General features: G+C 32.0%; 1 protein-coding gene across 1 annotated transcript in view; it reads right to left on the bottom strand.

Annotated features, from left to right (window-relative positions):
* Mfe2 (peroxisomal multifunctional enzyme type 2) overlaps nucleotides 1–17,511 on the bottom strand; it is a 65,669-nt gene that overhangs the window by 43,512 nt on the left and 4,646 nt on the right. Inside the window, exons 5-6 of the mRNA XM_089075726.1 lie at nucleotides 17,000–17,116; nucleotides 1,732–1,862 (exon numbers count right to left, since the gene is read on the bottom strand). Coding sequence (XP_088931852.1) covers nucleotides 1,732–1,862; nucleotides 17,000–17,116 — 248 coding nt within the window. The remainder of the gene's footprint in view (nucleotides 1–1,731; nucleotides 1,863–16,999; nucleotides 17,117–17,511) is intronic.

Genomic DNA, 17,511 nt, shown 5'->3' with positions numbered 1-17,511 from the left:
ACTTCTTAAGACATTACTTAAGGGATAACACCACTTTGATGATTTCAAAAAAAAATCGATTTTTTTTGCGCTAAAAAGGTCCCTTAGAGTCTTAAAAATAAGATACAATTAATCCTATATGTGAAAGGAATTTTTTCCCCTCTTTTTTTGAAGTTTCCTGCGGCGCCTTCGGCCCCTCGAATGAGTACGCAGCGCCAAAGGAGCAGGTATATGTTTTGAAGTTTTACTCTTTAGATAATGTTTTTAGTTACCTGGCAAGTTGTAAGAAATTTAAAGAAGAAATTGGCAAATAGTAAGAAATTTAAAAAAGATTAAGAAAAGATTTGGCGGAAAAGAAAAATTAACGGGCAAACTTATTGAATTGTCCTTCTATTATGGATTAGTCATTCGTCGAAATAGTGATTCTGCTGAAAAAATGCGAAATAGCATCTGGACAACGCTATATCATAAAATTTTGACAGACAAAAAGCCACAGCACGACAAGTGCTTGAACGGCCCAGATACATGGTGCTCTTGGCAAAGGGCAAAAACTTGCGATACCTTAAATTTATATACACATAAACCGGCTATATCTGACGAAGTTTTCAACGCAATTGAACCTGTGTATGAAGATTTAATCAGCGATGATCTTAATTGCTGCTTAGGAGGATATACGCAGAACAGCAATAAAAGCTTTAATGCCATTGTTTGGTCCATTGCATCAAAAGCTTATTCAAGCGGAAAAAAGTATTGGATATTGCAGCGTTTTTATCCGTCTGTATTTACAATTATGAGATAAGCAGTTTAATGCAAATTATACAAATATTAGGACTCAAAATAAGCATTGACTGCTATAACTTCTGTGAGGAGGCGGACGAATAACGCATACAACGATCGGAGCGCTCGTTGATGGAGATGGCCTAAGAGGTTCGACGCTTAAATCGTCAAAAAAAGAAAAGAATAAACACAATTCTTTTCTTAAAGGACAACTGTATGAGGCAGAAATAGCAGATTAGAGGTAAATTTAAATTTACTGTTTTTATAAACGAAAAAAAATTACTTAAAGCTTTAAACGCATTTTTCTCAAAACAACTTTTTTCCGAACTAGCGGATACATCAAACAAATCAAACAAATATTAACCGACTTGAAATTTTTTATACATCTTCAAAAATACATATCTCAAGGAAATACGTAAGGATTTTTCAGTTAATTAAAAACTTTTCTTTTTATAAACAAAAAAAGTCACGATTTTTTCCATTAAAATTGAATATTTTTTGAAAAATCTTTACTATTTTCACAAAAATCAAAATTTTGAAAATTATGTACTTCTCTGGCAAATTTAATGTAGTTTTCAAAAATTTTTTGTTTTTCTTCTAGCTCAAAATTTGCAGCTGCTACCTGTCTGCTAGTATAGCGCGATCTTTCAACTTTGGCGGTATATTTATAGATTTCTGCATTATTAAAAAAATAAAAAAAGGTTTTTATAGATTTAAAATATATATAATAAAGGACTTTAAAATATATATAATAAAGAGCAAAAAACGAATTATTGTTAACTCTATTTATTTTCATACGAGAGATCCTCAAAATTTAGATCCGTAAGGTGATGTTACCCCTTAAGATGGTTTTAAAACAGCAACAGGATCGTATTAATATCTTAAGATATTTTACTTAAAACAGTTTTAAAATAAGAATAAAGATGTAATAAGAATAAGAATATGATTATCGGCCACAGATTTATATTCTCTTACCTGAATTGAATTAAGATGCTTCGCTGATGTCATATCAATTATTTTTAACCAATTTTTTTGCACATTTTCTGGTGTAACATCGGCAGATAAATTTTGCCGCAAAATGCAACCTGAAGAGCGCACTAAATGACCTATATATTCAAACATATGTCGTCTATTATATCTATTTTTGGAATACTTATATAATGCAAATAAAAAAAGATGAAAAGGTTTTATGTATGTAATATAAGATCAATATAAACTTATTTTAAGTTTTTAGTAAAAAGCATCAGAGTTATTTATTAAAATAGAATTTATTTACACTTCTAGCGCACAGCCAAAGAAAGGGACTTGATTTACATTTATCTAAAACATTTATCATATCTTCACGGCACTCCTATATACATACCATACAAAACAAAACTGACTGTAATAACCAATAACAAAACACTTTGCCTATCCTAACCAACTAAACTAAACAACTAAACATACTATTCTTAAATATTCTACTCCTCTCCATTTTAATCCTGTTTCCTTATATTTCTATACCTTGCCCTTTACTATCTTAATTTCTTCCCATTGCTTTTGTCCTTTCCCTATTGCTCTATTCCTATGTCCTCTAGCTTCTTCTTGACTCTCCTCTCTTTCGGTACTCCATGTAGCGTTCTCTTTATTTTCTGTTATTCCTTTTTCTGTTCTGCTTCCTCTCCTTTTCTTTTAGTTTATTTATATATATAAATTTCATCGCCCCTCCTTTAATTTTTGGTGTCCTCCTCCTTTTCCTTTCCTCTTTTGTTTTCTCTTATTTAACTCCTCCTATGTTCTTCCTTTCTTCTATCTCTCTTCGCTTATCTTTCCTTATCCTCATCTCCTGTGGATCCTCCTTATTTCTCTCTTTTTTTTCCATATGCATTTTCTACTTTACCAAATCAATGTCTAAATTTCTTCAGTTCTTTCTCTTCCTTTTTCTTTTCTTTTTGTTACATTTGAATCCTCCCATGCTTTTGCTTTCTTCTATATGTATATATCTCTCTCTACTTATCTTTCCCTGTCTCCCTCTCCTCCATCTCCTTCTCCTTTAGATTTTCTTTATTTATTTCTTCTTTTTCTTGTACATTTCCTATCTTTCCCAAAACTTATATCTTATCCCTTTCATAACTCTTCCAATCTTCTTTCATACAATTGTCTTACATTATTATCTCCATTCATTCCTTCACTCAATTCTTCCCTTGTATCTTCTTCTTCCTTCTCCCTCTTCTCATCTGCTTCATAAAATTCTTCTTTTCTTTCAATCAATTTTCCTATCAGAATTATTTATTAAAATTTTTATATATTATATAGGATGTTCAGCATAACATTTCGTACAATTTTTGGGACACAAATACTTTCGACAGTTTAAAGTTAAAAGGTTGAAAATTGAATTTATCTCTTTTATGCAAGTTAATTTGCAATAAAAAAAATTGAAAAAAGAAATTTTTTAAATAAAAAGTCAAAGTAAACTTGAATTTTTTAAATAGCATCATACAATTTTTTTCCATAATATTGAAGAAATCTTTAAGATAAATTTGAAATATCAGAAATATCATTTTTATGTTATTTTATTGATTTTACTGATATTTAATATTAAATTTAGCGTGAAGAAATTATCCGCTAATTTAAAAAATTAAAAATTATTTATTTTAACTTTTATTTACAATAGAGTAACCCTGAGAAGAGCCATTTTTCAAAAATGTTAAATTCTTTCTCTGTAAGTTATTATAGCTTTTTGTTTTTGTGAATTTTATTTTACTAGGTGATATGTAGGATTCTTGAGGTGATGTAAAAGAATTTTCAGGAGGAGCCCTTCAGGAAGTCTGAAGTCTCTCAGTCGGTGTTAACTCCTCATTTCTTAGTAGCCCGGAACTGAGTTCCTCTGCTAGTAATTCTACCTGAACAACTTTATCTTCTCTCCAAAGAGTCTTCCTGGGACTAAAAGGTAATGAAGAAAGAGGAGACAGGAACCTCCAGAAAAGTGAGGTAGCTCTTCGTCTTCGAAAATCTCTGTATCTCTGGAACAATCTTGGAGATCTTGTCCGCCGCACTGGAGAAAATTCCAAATAGAAAAGTCTCCAAGAAATCAACGAGAATCCTCTCGTTGATTTCCTTGAGGCGACAGAGTTATGCTGTTATGACCTTTCGCTCTTGGCAGTTGCTCCAAGAGTGATGGATACTGCGAAATACTGCTTTATTTACCGTTTCCGACTGTTTTTAAAATACAAGAAAATTTGCCCTTTATTGTCAATTGTATAATTAATTTTGCTTTTGAATTTGTCTCGGAACGACGAAGTGAAATTGCCGGATACCGGGTGAACTTTTAATGTGATATCTTCAACCGCCATATTAAATTTATAGCACTAGACATTACAAACGCGCGTTGCGCGCGCGCTACTTATCTTTTTCAACACAAGAGCAAAAATTAATATAATACTATTATACTACAGTTACACTACAATATTTTTAATAAATAGATATAGACCGAGTACATGTTACCTAACATGTTACTTAACATGTTACCTAACAAACTACAACGCGAAACATGGCATTTTCTCGGCAAGCAGGATCTTGATTGCTAAAGTCTTTTTACATGAAATAAATTCAATTAATTATATTATCAACTACGTGCCGCTTTGGTTTTAGCAGACTTTCAACGTAATGGCTCTATAATAATTTGATAATCAATATTTTTGATTTCGATTAAAATCCTTTTATTATTCTTCGCCCACTGGAAATATAATATTTTTAATTTCTTGATACACAATTGTCAAAATGATTCTCGCTGTGAGATCAATACAATGACAGCTATTCATGAAGTTAGTGCAGCGAGAGAATCAATCAGCATCGCGGAAAAGCGTCAACAATAAACTTTGAGAAAATTTCGAGAGATGCGAGTATCAGGCCTTTTTTTTAGAAAAGATTATTTTAAATAGTAATACTTGTAAACTATTATATACACAAACATAAACACTGAAGGCTGTTTAAGAATTATACTTTCGTACTGTACATATATAACGTACATAATCATTATAAATAATTATTAGCATTCTTTCAAAATAAATATTAATCGTTGCTTTAATAACAATCATGAATCGTTATTCTATAATAAAAAAAATTTCAGAAAAAGTTGATATGTTATTGATATTTAATAGAAAAAATTCTCGTCAAGTTGCAAGTTGTTGTCTTGTAGCATCTAGATAGAAATTATTCATTAAAAAAAAAACTTTCAAAAACATTGGACATTGGAATATTTACAGAAAATTGGAAAATTTCCTAATGGAAAATGCTCTAATCAAAAAGAATCGTAGTTATAAATAATAATAATTCTGCTTATCGGCTTATTTTCATATAAATCCACATAAGTCAATTCGTTGTTGCTGTTAAAACGAACATATTAATTGGAATAGAATAATAAAAAAATAATAAATCCATTTAAGGATTTGGTTAGGGAACGTGAATGTGAGTGAGCGAGCGTGCATACAGAGTGTATGCAATAGAATTTAGTAATTTGAGATAACAAAAGCAATTAGTATTGTATAAAAGACAATAGAAGGAAGTTTGGAGTATAAGAGTGCAAATAAAGATAAGGAATAGATAGGAATAGGTGATAGAGAGATATAGTAAGGCGAAAAAAGATACTAGAGGTTATGGCAACGCGCGGTGCGACAAACAGTAAAAAACACGAGTAAAAATAGAAGGATAAGTATAGGTAGGAATGAGGATGACGATAAATAGAAATTAGAACTAAAGAAAGAGATAAGTATAAAAGGGGAAAGAAAAAAAGTGACTTTTATGGGAAGTGGTAGAGAGATTAAGAATGAAGTAGAACTTATAAAGGAATTTATGAAAGAGATAAAGGAGGATTTCGAGAGAGAAAAAAATGAATTGAAAAAGAAAAAGAAGAGCATTAGCTGAGTATTGTGAGGAAGGAAAAAGAAAGGAGAACTGGGAAATAAGAATAAGTATGCTAGAAGAGAAAATTGAAGAACTAGTAACAGAAAGGGACCTAAAAGAAATCATGGAAAGTAATGAGAAAAATATATTATTAAGAGATGAGGATACAATATCAATTGCAAAAGGAAGGAGTGTAATCAGTAATAGGAGTAGCAGTAGGAAATGTTCAGTGAGCACAAGTATAAATGAGAATAGAGTAAGCGCAAAGAAAGTAGGTAAATTAAAAAAAATAGATGAGAGATAAAAATTTGAGAGAAGTAACGAAATATTGAACGTAATATTGAAAGGAGTGGGAAATGGTGGGAATGGTAGAGAACAAGAAAAAGAGAAGAAGTAATTAAGTTAGGAAGTGAAAATGAGAAGAAAGAAGGTAATGAGTAGAAAAAATAGATTGAAAGAAGAAAAAATATTTATAGAAAATGATTTGAAAAAAGAGAAAACTACAGAAAAAAATAAAAAGATGGGCAAAAGAGAAAAAAGATAAAGGAGAGAATGTTAAAATAGACATAGAGAAGTGAGAATTGAAGGTACATGGAAAAACTGGAAGAAGATAGAAAAGGAATTGGAGAGAAATGTAGAAAATAGGCATAAGGAAGTAAACGGAGAGGAAAGGGCAAAAGAAAATTTCAGTTAAGCCAGGAAAGAACAGAAAAAGAAAAGAGAGAAAATAGGAATGAGGAAGTTTAAATATAAGTTTATTATTTTGGAATGTTGCAGAACCAGCGAAACAAAATATGGACTTCTAAAAATATTTAAAAAATTTTGATTTTATAAATTTATGCAAAACATGGATATGCGAAAAAAGATGGGAAACGATCATGGATAGGCTTCCAAATTCGTATCAATATAAAGATGCGCAAAGGAAGAAAGGAAGGAGGAAAGCCTGTGAAGGATTGTTAATAAGTAAGAATTTGGAATGTAAAGAGTGGAAAGGAAAATGCATAAAGAGGATATGCAGGGTGTCCGGCATCGGTCATATCACCTTTTGTGTGCAGATAGAGTTGATAAAACTAAATAGAAAAGTCCTGAGTAGAAATGGCAATAGCTACGCACGAGCCGCTTGAAATAAACAATTCCTTACGCGCCTATCAACAATGATCGCCGGGCGGGAGTATCTTACTTCGCGCTTGCATTTATCGGTGGACCGGGCTAATATGGTGATTTTTAATAACCCTATGCTTGATGCAATCTCTCCTGCCGCGCACCAGGAGGATTATTTGTATATTTGCCAGTGGCGTTGGAGGGTGTCATCACTGCAGTCCGACATCCATCGAGTGAGAGACCAACATCGCTCTGGAGTACCAGTCGTGGGGATTCGAGAGAATATAAATATATATATGTATATTGTAATATATGTATATATGTGTATACCATTGTATTGTTGACGTGTTGTTCTAAACATGTTATTGCGATAAATATAATCATGCCTCTGTGATCGAAATGATAAGATACCTGCCCAGTAAGTAGGAGATCCAGGTTCGACTTCTGGCTGAGATGATATTTTTCGCAAAATAATTACGAATTTTCACGACTGATTCGTAGTCGGGCCCCGCCGTGACGCACATCTTCCCTTCTTATTTAGTGATTTTTAATAACTCGATAATCGCGAAAATTGCAAAATAGAGGACTTTTCTACTCAGTTTTACCAGCTCTACCTGCACACGAGAGATGATATGACTGATGCCCTGTATAAGATTGAAAGAAAATTGTATCGGGAACGGAGAGAGAAGATTGATCAATAAATAGAAAATGGGAAGAACTTAAGGATGCAGTTAAAAAGGCAATGATACGAAAGAAGATAAAAAAGAGAAACATTAGATAATAAATTACATAACAAATGGTGAGATAGAAACTAGAAAGAAAAGAGATACCAAAAGGGTATATAGGAAATGGAGAAGAGGCAAAAAAATCGAAAGAAAAATTTTTAAGGAGCAGAAAGAAACTGAGAGAGCTTTTAAATCGTAAAAGGAAGGAAAAAAGAGCTGAAGAGGAAGCAGAATTAAAAAATATCAAAAATGAAACGGAGGTAAGGAAATTCATTAATAAAAGAAGAAGGAGAAGAACAGGCTGAATAATATTGGGATAGAGAAATGGAAAATATACTTTAAAAATTACTAGAAATTACTAGAAGGAATGGATAAGGAAGGAGAAACAAGTAACAAGAACATTGGATTGAATAGAAAAGAAGTTTTAAGGGAAAATGAAATAAGAGAGGCTATGAGGATAAAACAGAGGAAGACTGTGGGGATAGATAAAATTCTGATGGAAGCATGGAGATGGATTTGAAGGAGAAGCAATTAGAAAAAATTTGATAGAGATAATGAGGAAAGTATGGATGGACGGATATATGCCAGAGAAATGGAAAATAAGTATCATAATGTCTTTGTACAAAAGAGGAGAAAAAGGAAAGGTGAAGAATTATAGGGGGAGGGAGTATCTCTCTATTGTGTACGGCGTATAAGGTATATGCAGAAATTTTGAGCAGAAGTTAGAAAAGAAGATAGAAGAGAAAAATGTACCAAAGAGTCAAGCAAATTTTAGAAAAGAAAGATCAGCGATAGGTAACATATTCATTCTGAATCATTATGCAAAATGAGAAAGAAAAAGAAACTGAAAAGAGAAAAGTATATGCACTATTTATAGATCTGAAGGCTGCCTTCGATAAGATGAACAGGTAAAATTATGGGACATCATAGAGAAGAAAGAGATTGCGGAATTAATTAAGAAGATAAAGAAAGCATACGAGAGTACACAGACCATGATAATAGTCTAAAGAAGAGCTATCAAGAAGATTCATAGTGAAGAAAAGTGTAAAGCAAAGTTGCGTGATGAGTCCAACCCTTTTATATATATATATATATATATATATATATATATATATATATATCTATCACGGACTTGAATAGGGAAATGGAAAAAAGAAGTATAGGCAGTATAAATATAGGAAATAAAAGAATTTGATCATTTGCGCATGCAGACAATATAATCTTGTTGGCGAAAAATAAAATAAGTTTAGAGAATATGAGTAAAAAAATTTTTAAAAGAGAGAAGTTTAAGTTTCTGTTATCGACAGAAAAAACCAAAGTAATGATACTTAATAGTAAAGGGAGAATAAAAAAAGAAAAGTGGAAATGGAGTACAAAAAAGATTAAAGAGGTAAGAAATACTTTGAATATTTAGATTTTGTGTTTAACAGGAAAGATAACTATACAGAGCACATTAAGGAATTAAGTAGGGAGGGTAGAATCCAACAAACAGGATATGAGAAATAGGAGATAAATACTATATAAATATCTAGTGCACAGTGATGACATATGGGAGAGAAATATGAGGTTGGGAAGAAAAAAAGAAACTAGAAAAAATTATGTTAGATTATGCGAGCATATTTTCATTATTAACATATTCGATTCTTCGCGAAATTTCCTATTATGATCGGAAGTGTAGGAAATTCCGAGAGAGTAACAACTGATTTGTATTTGCCTGATTGTCATGTCGTAATTGGCTCGCGAGACATTATCCGATGTTTTTATTCGTAATAATTATTCGCATATCTTTCGCGAGTATAAGACTGTTACGACTGAGCTGTGTTCCGCTTGGTGCTACCCTCATATTGATTATTAATTTGAAGATCCTTGCCGATGCGGTTGTGAAGCGGTCAAGTGTGGTTGTTGTTACACAAAGATTTGAGGCGGACGGGCCTGTGTCCGCAGTATTGTAATTGCTTCGTTATTAATAAAGTTCTCAAGTTTTTATTAAGAAGAGAGAGTTGTCATTTGGCGTGCGGCTTACCCATATAACGCGATTCGCGAGTGAATCCGTCGCGAGCGCGACAAGATCATGAAATTCGCGAGCTTTGGACAGTAAGTCTTCGCCCAGCCATCCGCGACAGAATTCGAGAGAACAGAGAATCGAAGATTATAATAAGTGATAAATCGTTAATTACGTCTATTGTGTGAAGTGTTTTCTTCTCTTGACAACTCAAAATCAGGAGGATACTCTCACATTTATATTAGATGGGTTTTTAGATTAAACTTTTGTATTCTAAGGTACTTGAAAGAATTAGGACTAGTTAAAGATAGGATGAGAAATAAGAGCTATAAGATATGTTGAAAGGATAAAAGCAAAAAAGGAAAACAATTTGACGAGAATGTGTTGGGAGGAAAAAACGAAGTGGAATAAAAAGGAATTAGAGAAAATCTTTTAATAGGAACGGATGGTCATCAGAAACTATAGAGAATATGAGATTAAATGAAATGAAAGAAATGTAAAAAGTATGTTAACGGAAAGGGAAAGGGATATTCAAAGGCAAATAAAAGAAGATAAAATTAGAGAGGTAAGATATAATAAAAATTATAGAGAAATGGTTTTAAGTGTAGGTAAACAAAAATATTTAATGAGAACAAATTTAGATAAAATACGTGATGGGAATGGGGTAAGAGTTCTGATAAGAGTTAGATGCGAAAACATGGAAGAAAACAATAAACATTGATTAAAGGAAAAGAATAAAGTATGTATGTTCTGTGTAATAAATAAGCCAGACAGTATAGAACATTTATATAGAAAAATGCTTAGAGGTAAAAGACTGATTTGATAGGAAAAGATAATAGAGAAAAATATAAGAAATTATAGAATGATGAATTAAATAAGGAAAAAGGGACATTCTAGAAAAATTCTGAAAATAAAAAGAAGCAAGGAAAAGAAGTAGGAATCAAAAAATTGATATGGTATGGGATGACATAGGTGACACAAATAAAAACTTAAAAAAGCAATAAGAAACTGTATAATGTAAAAGATATAATATAAAAGAAATACAAGATATATGAGAAGAAAAAAAAATGTGACAACTATTTAAGGACTATATTAAAGTATAATATGAATAGGTAGAATAGGAGTTTTTCTTTTTTTTAGTGCAGGTAGGATAAAATAAAGATGGATGTGTGGGTTAAGGAAAAATTGATAAACCAAGTCCTTTCCTAGCTGTAAATATGCTGAAATACATAATATATACAGGGTGGATCATTTAAAACGTGACAAATTTTTATCTCAAAAACAAAGCACTACAGAACAAAAGCATTTAGACAAAAGTTATTTGGTTCAAGGGGGACATACGATAATATTTTTAATTCGTCATTTCATGTACGTTTTCAAGGTTATTTGAAAGTCAACTTTGATTTCTTAAGTGGAAACCTGTTATTTTTATTACGCGATATTATTTTGCGTAGAAAAGAAAGCAACTTTTGTAGGAACACTTTTCTTATCCGAATCATATTTTCGAAGATATTTAATAAAATGATATATCACCCGTTTTTAACGTTACCTAGGATCAACAATGTGGACCTGACAAGGTTTGATCCCTTTTTTTTTGTTTTTTTTTTTGTTGTTTTTTAAAGAAGATGCTCAAAGTGATGTTTGGTTGGTCTGTCATTTGTTAAATAGATCCGCCTTATACGGCCGAGAGTTTTCAAGTTTGGTTTTCCTATTTATTTTGCACAGATTTATTCTTGTTAATATTTTCAATGTTGCTTTGATTATTCTTCGAATCATATCCTCGCTTATTGAGACTGTGACACTCTCGGACTCTTCTAAGTTATTTCTTATCTTTTCGGCGCTTACTCGTTGAGTTATAACTTTAGTCTTTTTTGGTCTTTTTCAAAATGAATAAAATAAAATAAAAAATAAAGAATAAAATCAAATAAAAAATAAGATGAATAAGTCAACATTTATTAATAACGATATTTTCAATAGACATAACAAATATTTCTGATTAGAAAATCCATAGTGAAATGAAATTTGCAAGATAAAATACTTTTTTTATTTTTAAATACTTTTTGATTTCATATTATTTATTTTCCTCCATTTATCTTTTTTTATTTTTCTTGATACAAAAATTAATGTCTGGTGCAGCACATTAGATCATTATTTAATTAACCATATTTTTACAAATTTAACATCATATCGATATCTGCATTTTCTCAATTGTCAGAGCTAATGCAAAATATACTTTTTGATAAGAAATATGTACTTCCAATAGAACTGTTGTCTAGCCCATAATGTGTACAAAGTTCAAAATTATCTTCAGGATATTTTTAAAAATGTTATAAATATGTTGGACCAGTCTGATAATCAATTCGTTTTCCGGATTTATCTCTGATGAACTTTTTTTATGGGGATATCTACAATTTTTTATATATCAAACATCAATTATATCAATTATATTCACTGTCGTGAGACAAATTCTGTAAATAGTGTATTGATTGGTACAGAAACAAACTTGTGTTTTGTAGGCTATTAGCCGAATCTAGTTTTACGTACTCCTCCTTGCAAAACTACTCTGGTGCGCTTGGATGCGTACAATATATTATAAAAAAAAAATTGCATGGTATTATTTAAAAAATTCTATAATAACTTTGACTTTTTTATTAAAAATTTCTTTTTTCAATTTTTTATTATAAGTTATAGCTTACATGAAATAAATAAGTGTTCTTTTTTCAACCTTTTTTTAATTGTTAAAAGCGTCTCAAAAATTATAGAGACCATTAAATATCTTATACAGTGTTATATGCATATGATTTAAGTTGACACAATGGAATTTCTCCGGAACCATGTGAGATATCGAAATCACATTTTCACGAAATTATGTAATATCGAGGGGGACATTATTTGATACAAAAAATGTTGACCTTGAGTGAAGGCATAAAAATCAAATTAAGGTCGACTTTATCTTTTTGAATGGAAATCTATATTTTTTATTACGGAATTTTATTCCATCCGGAATCTAATTCTACATATTTTTCCTACGGCATTACCTTAAAGAAAAAGATATATTACGATCCACCAACAATTTTAGAAAAGAGTGAATCACTGTTTGTAGAAGTATTAACAGAGATTTTATTATCTGTGTCTCAATCGTTCATTAAACGTATTAATAAGTGTTTAGAAGTTCAAGGACATTTTGAATATTTATTTTAACGTTTTTATAACAAAAAATTACATTGAATGCATTAAATATTGCATTAAATATTGTTTCATCTCAATTGATTCATCTCATTATTCTGTGCATAAAAATATTAAGATATAGTTGTTAAAAATGAATAGTTTACGAGATATTTTATACTTCATGTCAAATTGCATATCAAATTCAAGTCTCATAATTCGGAAAATAAAAAAATATTTTATCATAATGTTTTGAAGAATTCTCGAAATCAGCTACAAAAATATATAATAAAAAATGGGGCCTTCTATTTAAAAAAACAAAATTGACTTCTATATGATCTTGGCGAGGTCACTCAGGGTTAAATTGATATGATCAGTAAGTAAATCTTTTGAAACCCTACAACTTCCCTTGTAACATCTTTTTTTTTTTTAATGCATCTCTAATAAGTTATTTGACCGTTTCCATACTTGAAGGTATATATAACTTGTATACAGGGTATCCCACAACTCGCAACCGAAATTTTTATGACATTCCTGACTCAAAAATAAGACGAAAATTCTAATACGAAAATGCCGAGACTATAATAGTTTTTAAATTGAAAATTTTTAAATTAAAGTCGACTAATCATAGAGCTAACATTTCGCGGGCTCAGGCATGATGATATAACAAGTGATAAAAGCGCTTCTACGGACCCTCTTAAAATCAATCGAGATTATTATACAAATATATTGATATGATATATTATATTTTTATTGAGAAATTATTTTTACTTTTAATTTATACTGCATAGTAAATAATAATTAGTAACAAATAAAATAGTAAATATGTACTATCAAAATTGTAAAATAGTAAATATGTACTATCAAATTAAAAAAACACCAATTGAAATAACAAGTAAAGAAAGGGCTAATGAAAGTCAACGCAACAAAAAAATAACATAATAAAAAAAAACCAATTACTTAATGAAATAATGAGGATCAATGTAGGAACAATAGAAATTACAATACTGAACATTTCGGCTCATATTTGAGCTATCTTTAGTGGAACAAATTTTTTTAGTTATAAAAGCAACATATCAAAATCTATCATACTGTGACTTAAAGGCAAAATATTTCTCTGATATCCCAATTAAAAAATTTTACATTTGATGATGTAAACAAAACTTTGGGACTCCGATGGGCTCTTCTTTGTCGTCAATCATTGCAGATCTAGTAATGCAGGAATTAAAGAATAAATATTTTCATACTTGCAATGTTTTCATTTCTAATATCAATTTATTACAAATAGATGGATGACATTCTTATGGCAATGTATCTTATTATGATCAATAAAATATTTTAGAGTCGTTCAATATTTTCCATTCTCTAAAATTTACACTAAAAGTAGGAGACGGTAAGATCAATTTTTTAGATGTCACTAACTATTAATGATAATTTCATTATCTTTGATTTGGTATCAGAAACTTATTTTCTCGGTTAAATATTTAAATTTTTTGTGTCAGTACTCTTTTTAAAAAAAAAATAAAATAAAATAAAATAAAAATAAAAAAAAGAAAGAAAAAAGAGACATAGTAATATACATAGATTTCATATATATGCTTTTTTTATTATCTTATCCATAACTTTCCACCAAAAGAATCTAGAATTAGTTGTAAAAATGTTACTAAAGAATAACTATCCTTTGAAATTCTCGATATAATCAACAGTAAAATAAAAAGTTTAATACACAAACAGATAAAAAATAATAAAAATGATATAATAAGAAATGATAATACACAATCTGATCCAGATAAAAAAAATTAGTTTGGGTTGCTATTCCCTATATTTCAGGTATCTCAGATAAATGTAAGAAATTATAAATTTTTATTGTACATTGCGTTTTATAATATTGATTCCGAGGACTCATCAAAATACACAAAAATTCTCTTTCCAATTCAACTAAAAAAAAAAATGTAGTTTACAAAATAAAATGTTTGAATTGTGATACTATCTTACATAGAACAAACGAAGAAACAGTTACGAATATAAACAGTTAAGAATAATGGAACATTATAATGATATCCATAAAAATACGTTCAATCATTCTGATCATAGATTGTATTTTAAACATGATTTTGATTGAGACAAAAAGTAATCTTATGATTTCTCTTCATTCGAACTTCTATATTATCTCAATCAAAATCATATTAAATGTCTTAATAAACGTCTCTGAAATTATTTATCAAACAAAAAAATGTGCAAACTGATACTAGGGTTATACTGAGGTTTTGAATCATGTATTCTGCTTTTTTAGGTAACTTGAACGTCATAAATATTCACTTTTCTTTGACAACATCGTCTACTTTTGTTTTTATTTTTATTCTTCATTTGATTTTACATTTTAACTTCGATCTACTATTTATATCATTTAATTTATTTGTCCTGTGTGTATAATTCTTAATCATATTCTGCCTTTTAATCAATCACTTTTACATTACATGATTATTATTTACATTAATTTGTACTTTCTGATGACGTGATTTATCTATTTTCTTGTTTTGGCAATTTATATTGTGATTTGGAGATAGGTCTTTTTTTACTTTATCTATTGATCCTGTGACGCGGTCACCTCGCTCGACGCTCGGATCGGCTCGTCGGTGTCCGGGTTCGAGAGGAGGGGAGACTCAAGCGTACACAAGTGGCGGCGAAAAGATCGCTTATTGGTGGAAGGTAGATATAGAGTAGTGCAAAGCCGGATGATGTCGCAGTGTCGCTGGTAGCAAAGCGGAGACGCAACCGGTACGGCGATGAGATGCGCAAGACGGGTGCGGCGTGCGGTCAACAACGGTCTATTTACATGCGGTTACCACTAGGGATCTTAGGATTACCAACTTATAACTAGCGGCCTTAATCTCTATTGCATGCACTTACGAGCTAATGTCAGGCGGGACGGTTAGGTATTGCGGGCAGGGTCGAGTGCCACGTCGAGCCCTGCCTTCGCAACGGAAACCGGCGAAACCCGGTAGAGCTGAGCGAAACCTCAGCCCGAGGAGCGGTGACAGGAGTCGGCGAAACCCGACGGAGCTGAGTAAAACCTCAGCCCGTGGAGCGGTAACAGGAGTCGGCGAAACCCGACAGAGCTGAGTGAAACCTCAGCCCGTGGAGCGGTGACAGGAGTCGGTGAAACCCGACAGAGCTGAGTGAAACCTCAGCCCGTGGAGCGGTGACAGGAGTCGGTGAAACCCGACAGAGCTGAGTAAAACCTCAGCCCGTGGAGCGGTGACAGGAGTCAGCGAAACCCGACAGAGCTGAGTGAAACTTCAGCTCGTGGAGCGGTGACAGGAGTCAGTGAAACCCGACAGAGCTGAGTGAAACCTCAGCCCGTAGGTAGAGAAAGCCGGTGAAACCCGGCAGAGCCAAGTGAAACCTTGGCCCCGAGAGGTAGTAGGTACTGGTTAAGTCGGTAGCAGGAGTCGGATCGCAGGATAGGATCTGGTCTCGATGTCTCGGCCGGCCGGCTTATATACTCGGCCGGCGTTCCCCACTGCGCGCCGTCGGTCCGGTGGCGGGAAATCGATATCGCGTGGGGGCACCGCGAGCGAGATAGCGTGAGCGAGACGGCGCGTGCGCCCTACAGGCAAGCGAATGCGATAGCGCGAGTGGTGTACGTGCAAGCGGGATGGGTAGTGCAGGATAGTGATCCCAGTGTTTGTATATATTATGTATATGTATATATGCTCGTAACGGCCCTGCCGTTACAATCCTATAATCTAGGATGAAAAGATAATTCATGACATTATATTACAGTCTTTTTTTGGACACTCCCTGTAAGGTCCGCCTGGCTATGGTTGGGAAAATATAACATTTTTTAATTGAGATGTCAGAGAAAGATCTTGCCTTCGAATAACAGCATAATAAGTTTTGACATGTTTTAAAAAAATTTGTTTCGCTGAAGATAGCTCAAATATTAGTCGAAACGTTCGATATTATATTTTCTATTGTTATTACATTGATCCTCATTATTTCATTAAATAATGGTTTTTTTTAAATTGTTGTGCTATTCCTTTATTGCATTAATTTTCTTTACTTCGTGTTATTCAATAATTATTAACTATTATTAGTAATTACTACAATAGAAAAGCATAGAAGCTTTTTTGCTCCAAAAAAAGATACAATGCAACAAGCTGTGACTGACAAAACGCTTGACATTTATGGAGGAAAGAGGAAAATTCTGATCAAATAATATCTTAAATTAATTGCATTTAGAACAGTATATATTATCGTTTGACGTAAAGTACAAAAATATAGACAAGCCTAGAATATCTTTAACAATTTTATTTTTTGTAAATGTTGAATGAAAGATTGAATGTCTTTAATAATTGATACTCACATTTGCCAACCCAGCCTAATGCTGCTTCAATAATCGAACCGTTTTCTGTACAATTTTCATGACACAACCAAAAAACGACGGGCGCTATCAATTCAGGTTTCAGTTGTTCGAAGAAATCTGCAAAATATCAATTCATTTTCCAATTTATCCTGAAATTGTTAGCAAAATATACGTCTACACACACACACACACACACACACACACACACACGCGCGCGCGCGCGCGTATATTTGTATATGTAGACGTATATTTTATATATATATATACATATATATATATATATATATATATATGCGTGATATATATATTATATATACATATATATATATATAAAATATATGTTTACATATCACGAAATTGATATACGACATGCGTGCGTGCGTGCGTGCGTGCGTGCGTGCGTGCGTGCGTGCGTGCGTGCGTGCGTGCGTGCGTGCGTGCGTGCGTGCGTGCGTGCGTGCGTGCGTGCGTGCGTGCGTGCGTGCGTGCGTGCGTGCGTGCGTGCGTGCGTG

This window comes from Pogonomyrmex barbatus, unplaced genomic scaffold, assembly GCF_055798465.1.
Source record: "Pogonomyrmex barbatus isolate J1 unplaced genomic scaffold, ASM5579846v1 scaffold19, whole genome shotgun sequence".
Taxonomy (NCBI): domain Eukaryota; kingdom Metazoa; phylum Arthropoda; class Insecta; order Hymenoptera; family Formicidae; genus Pogonomyrmex; species Pogonomyrmex barbatus.
This window is presented reverse-complemented; position numbering and strand designations above follow the sequence as displayed.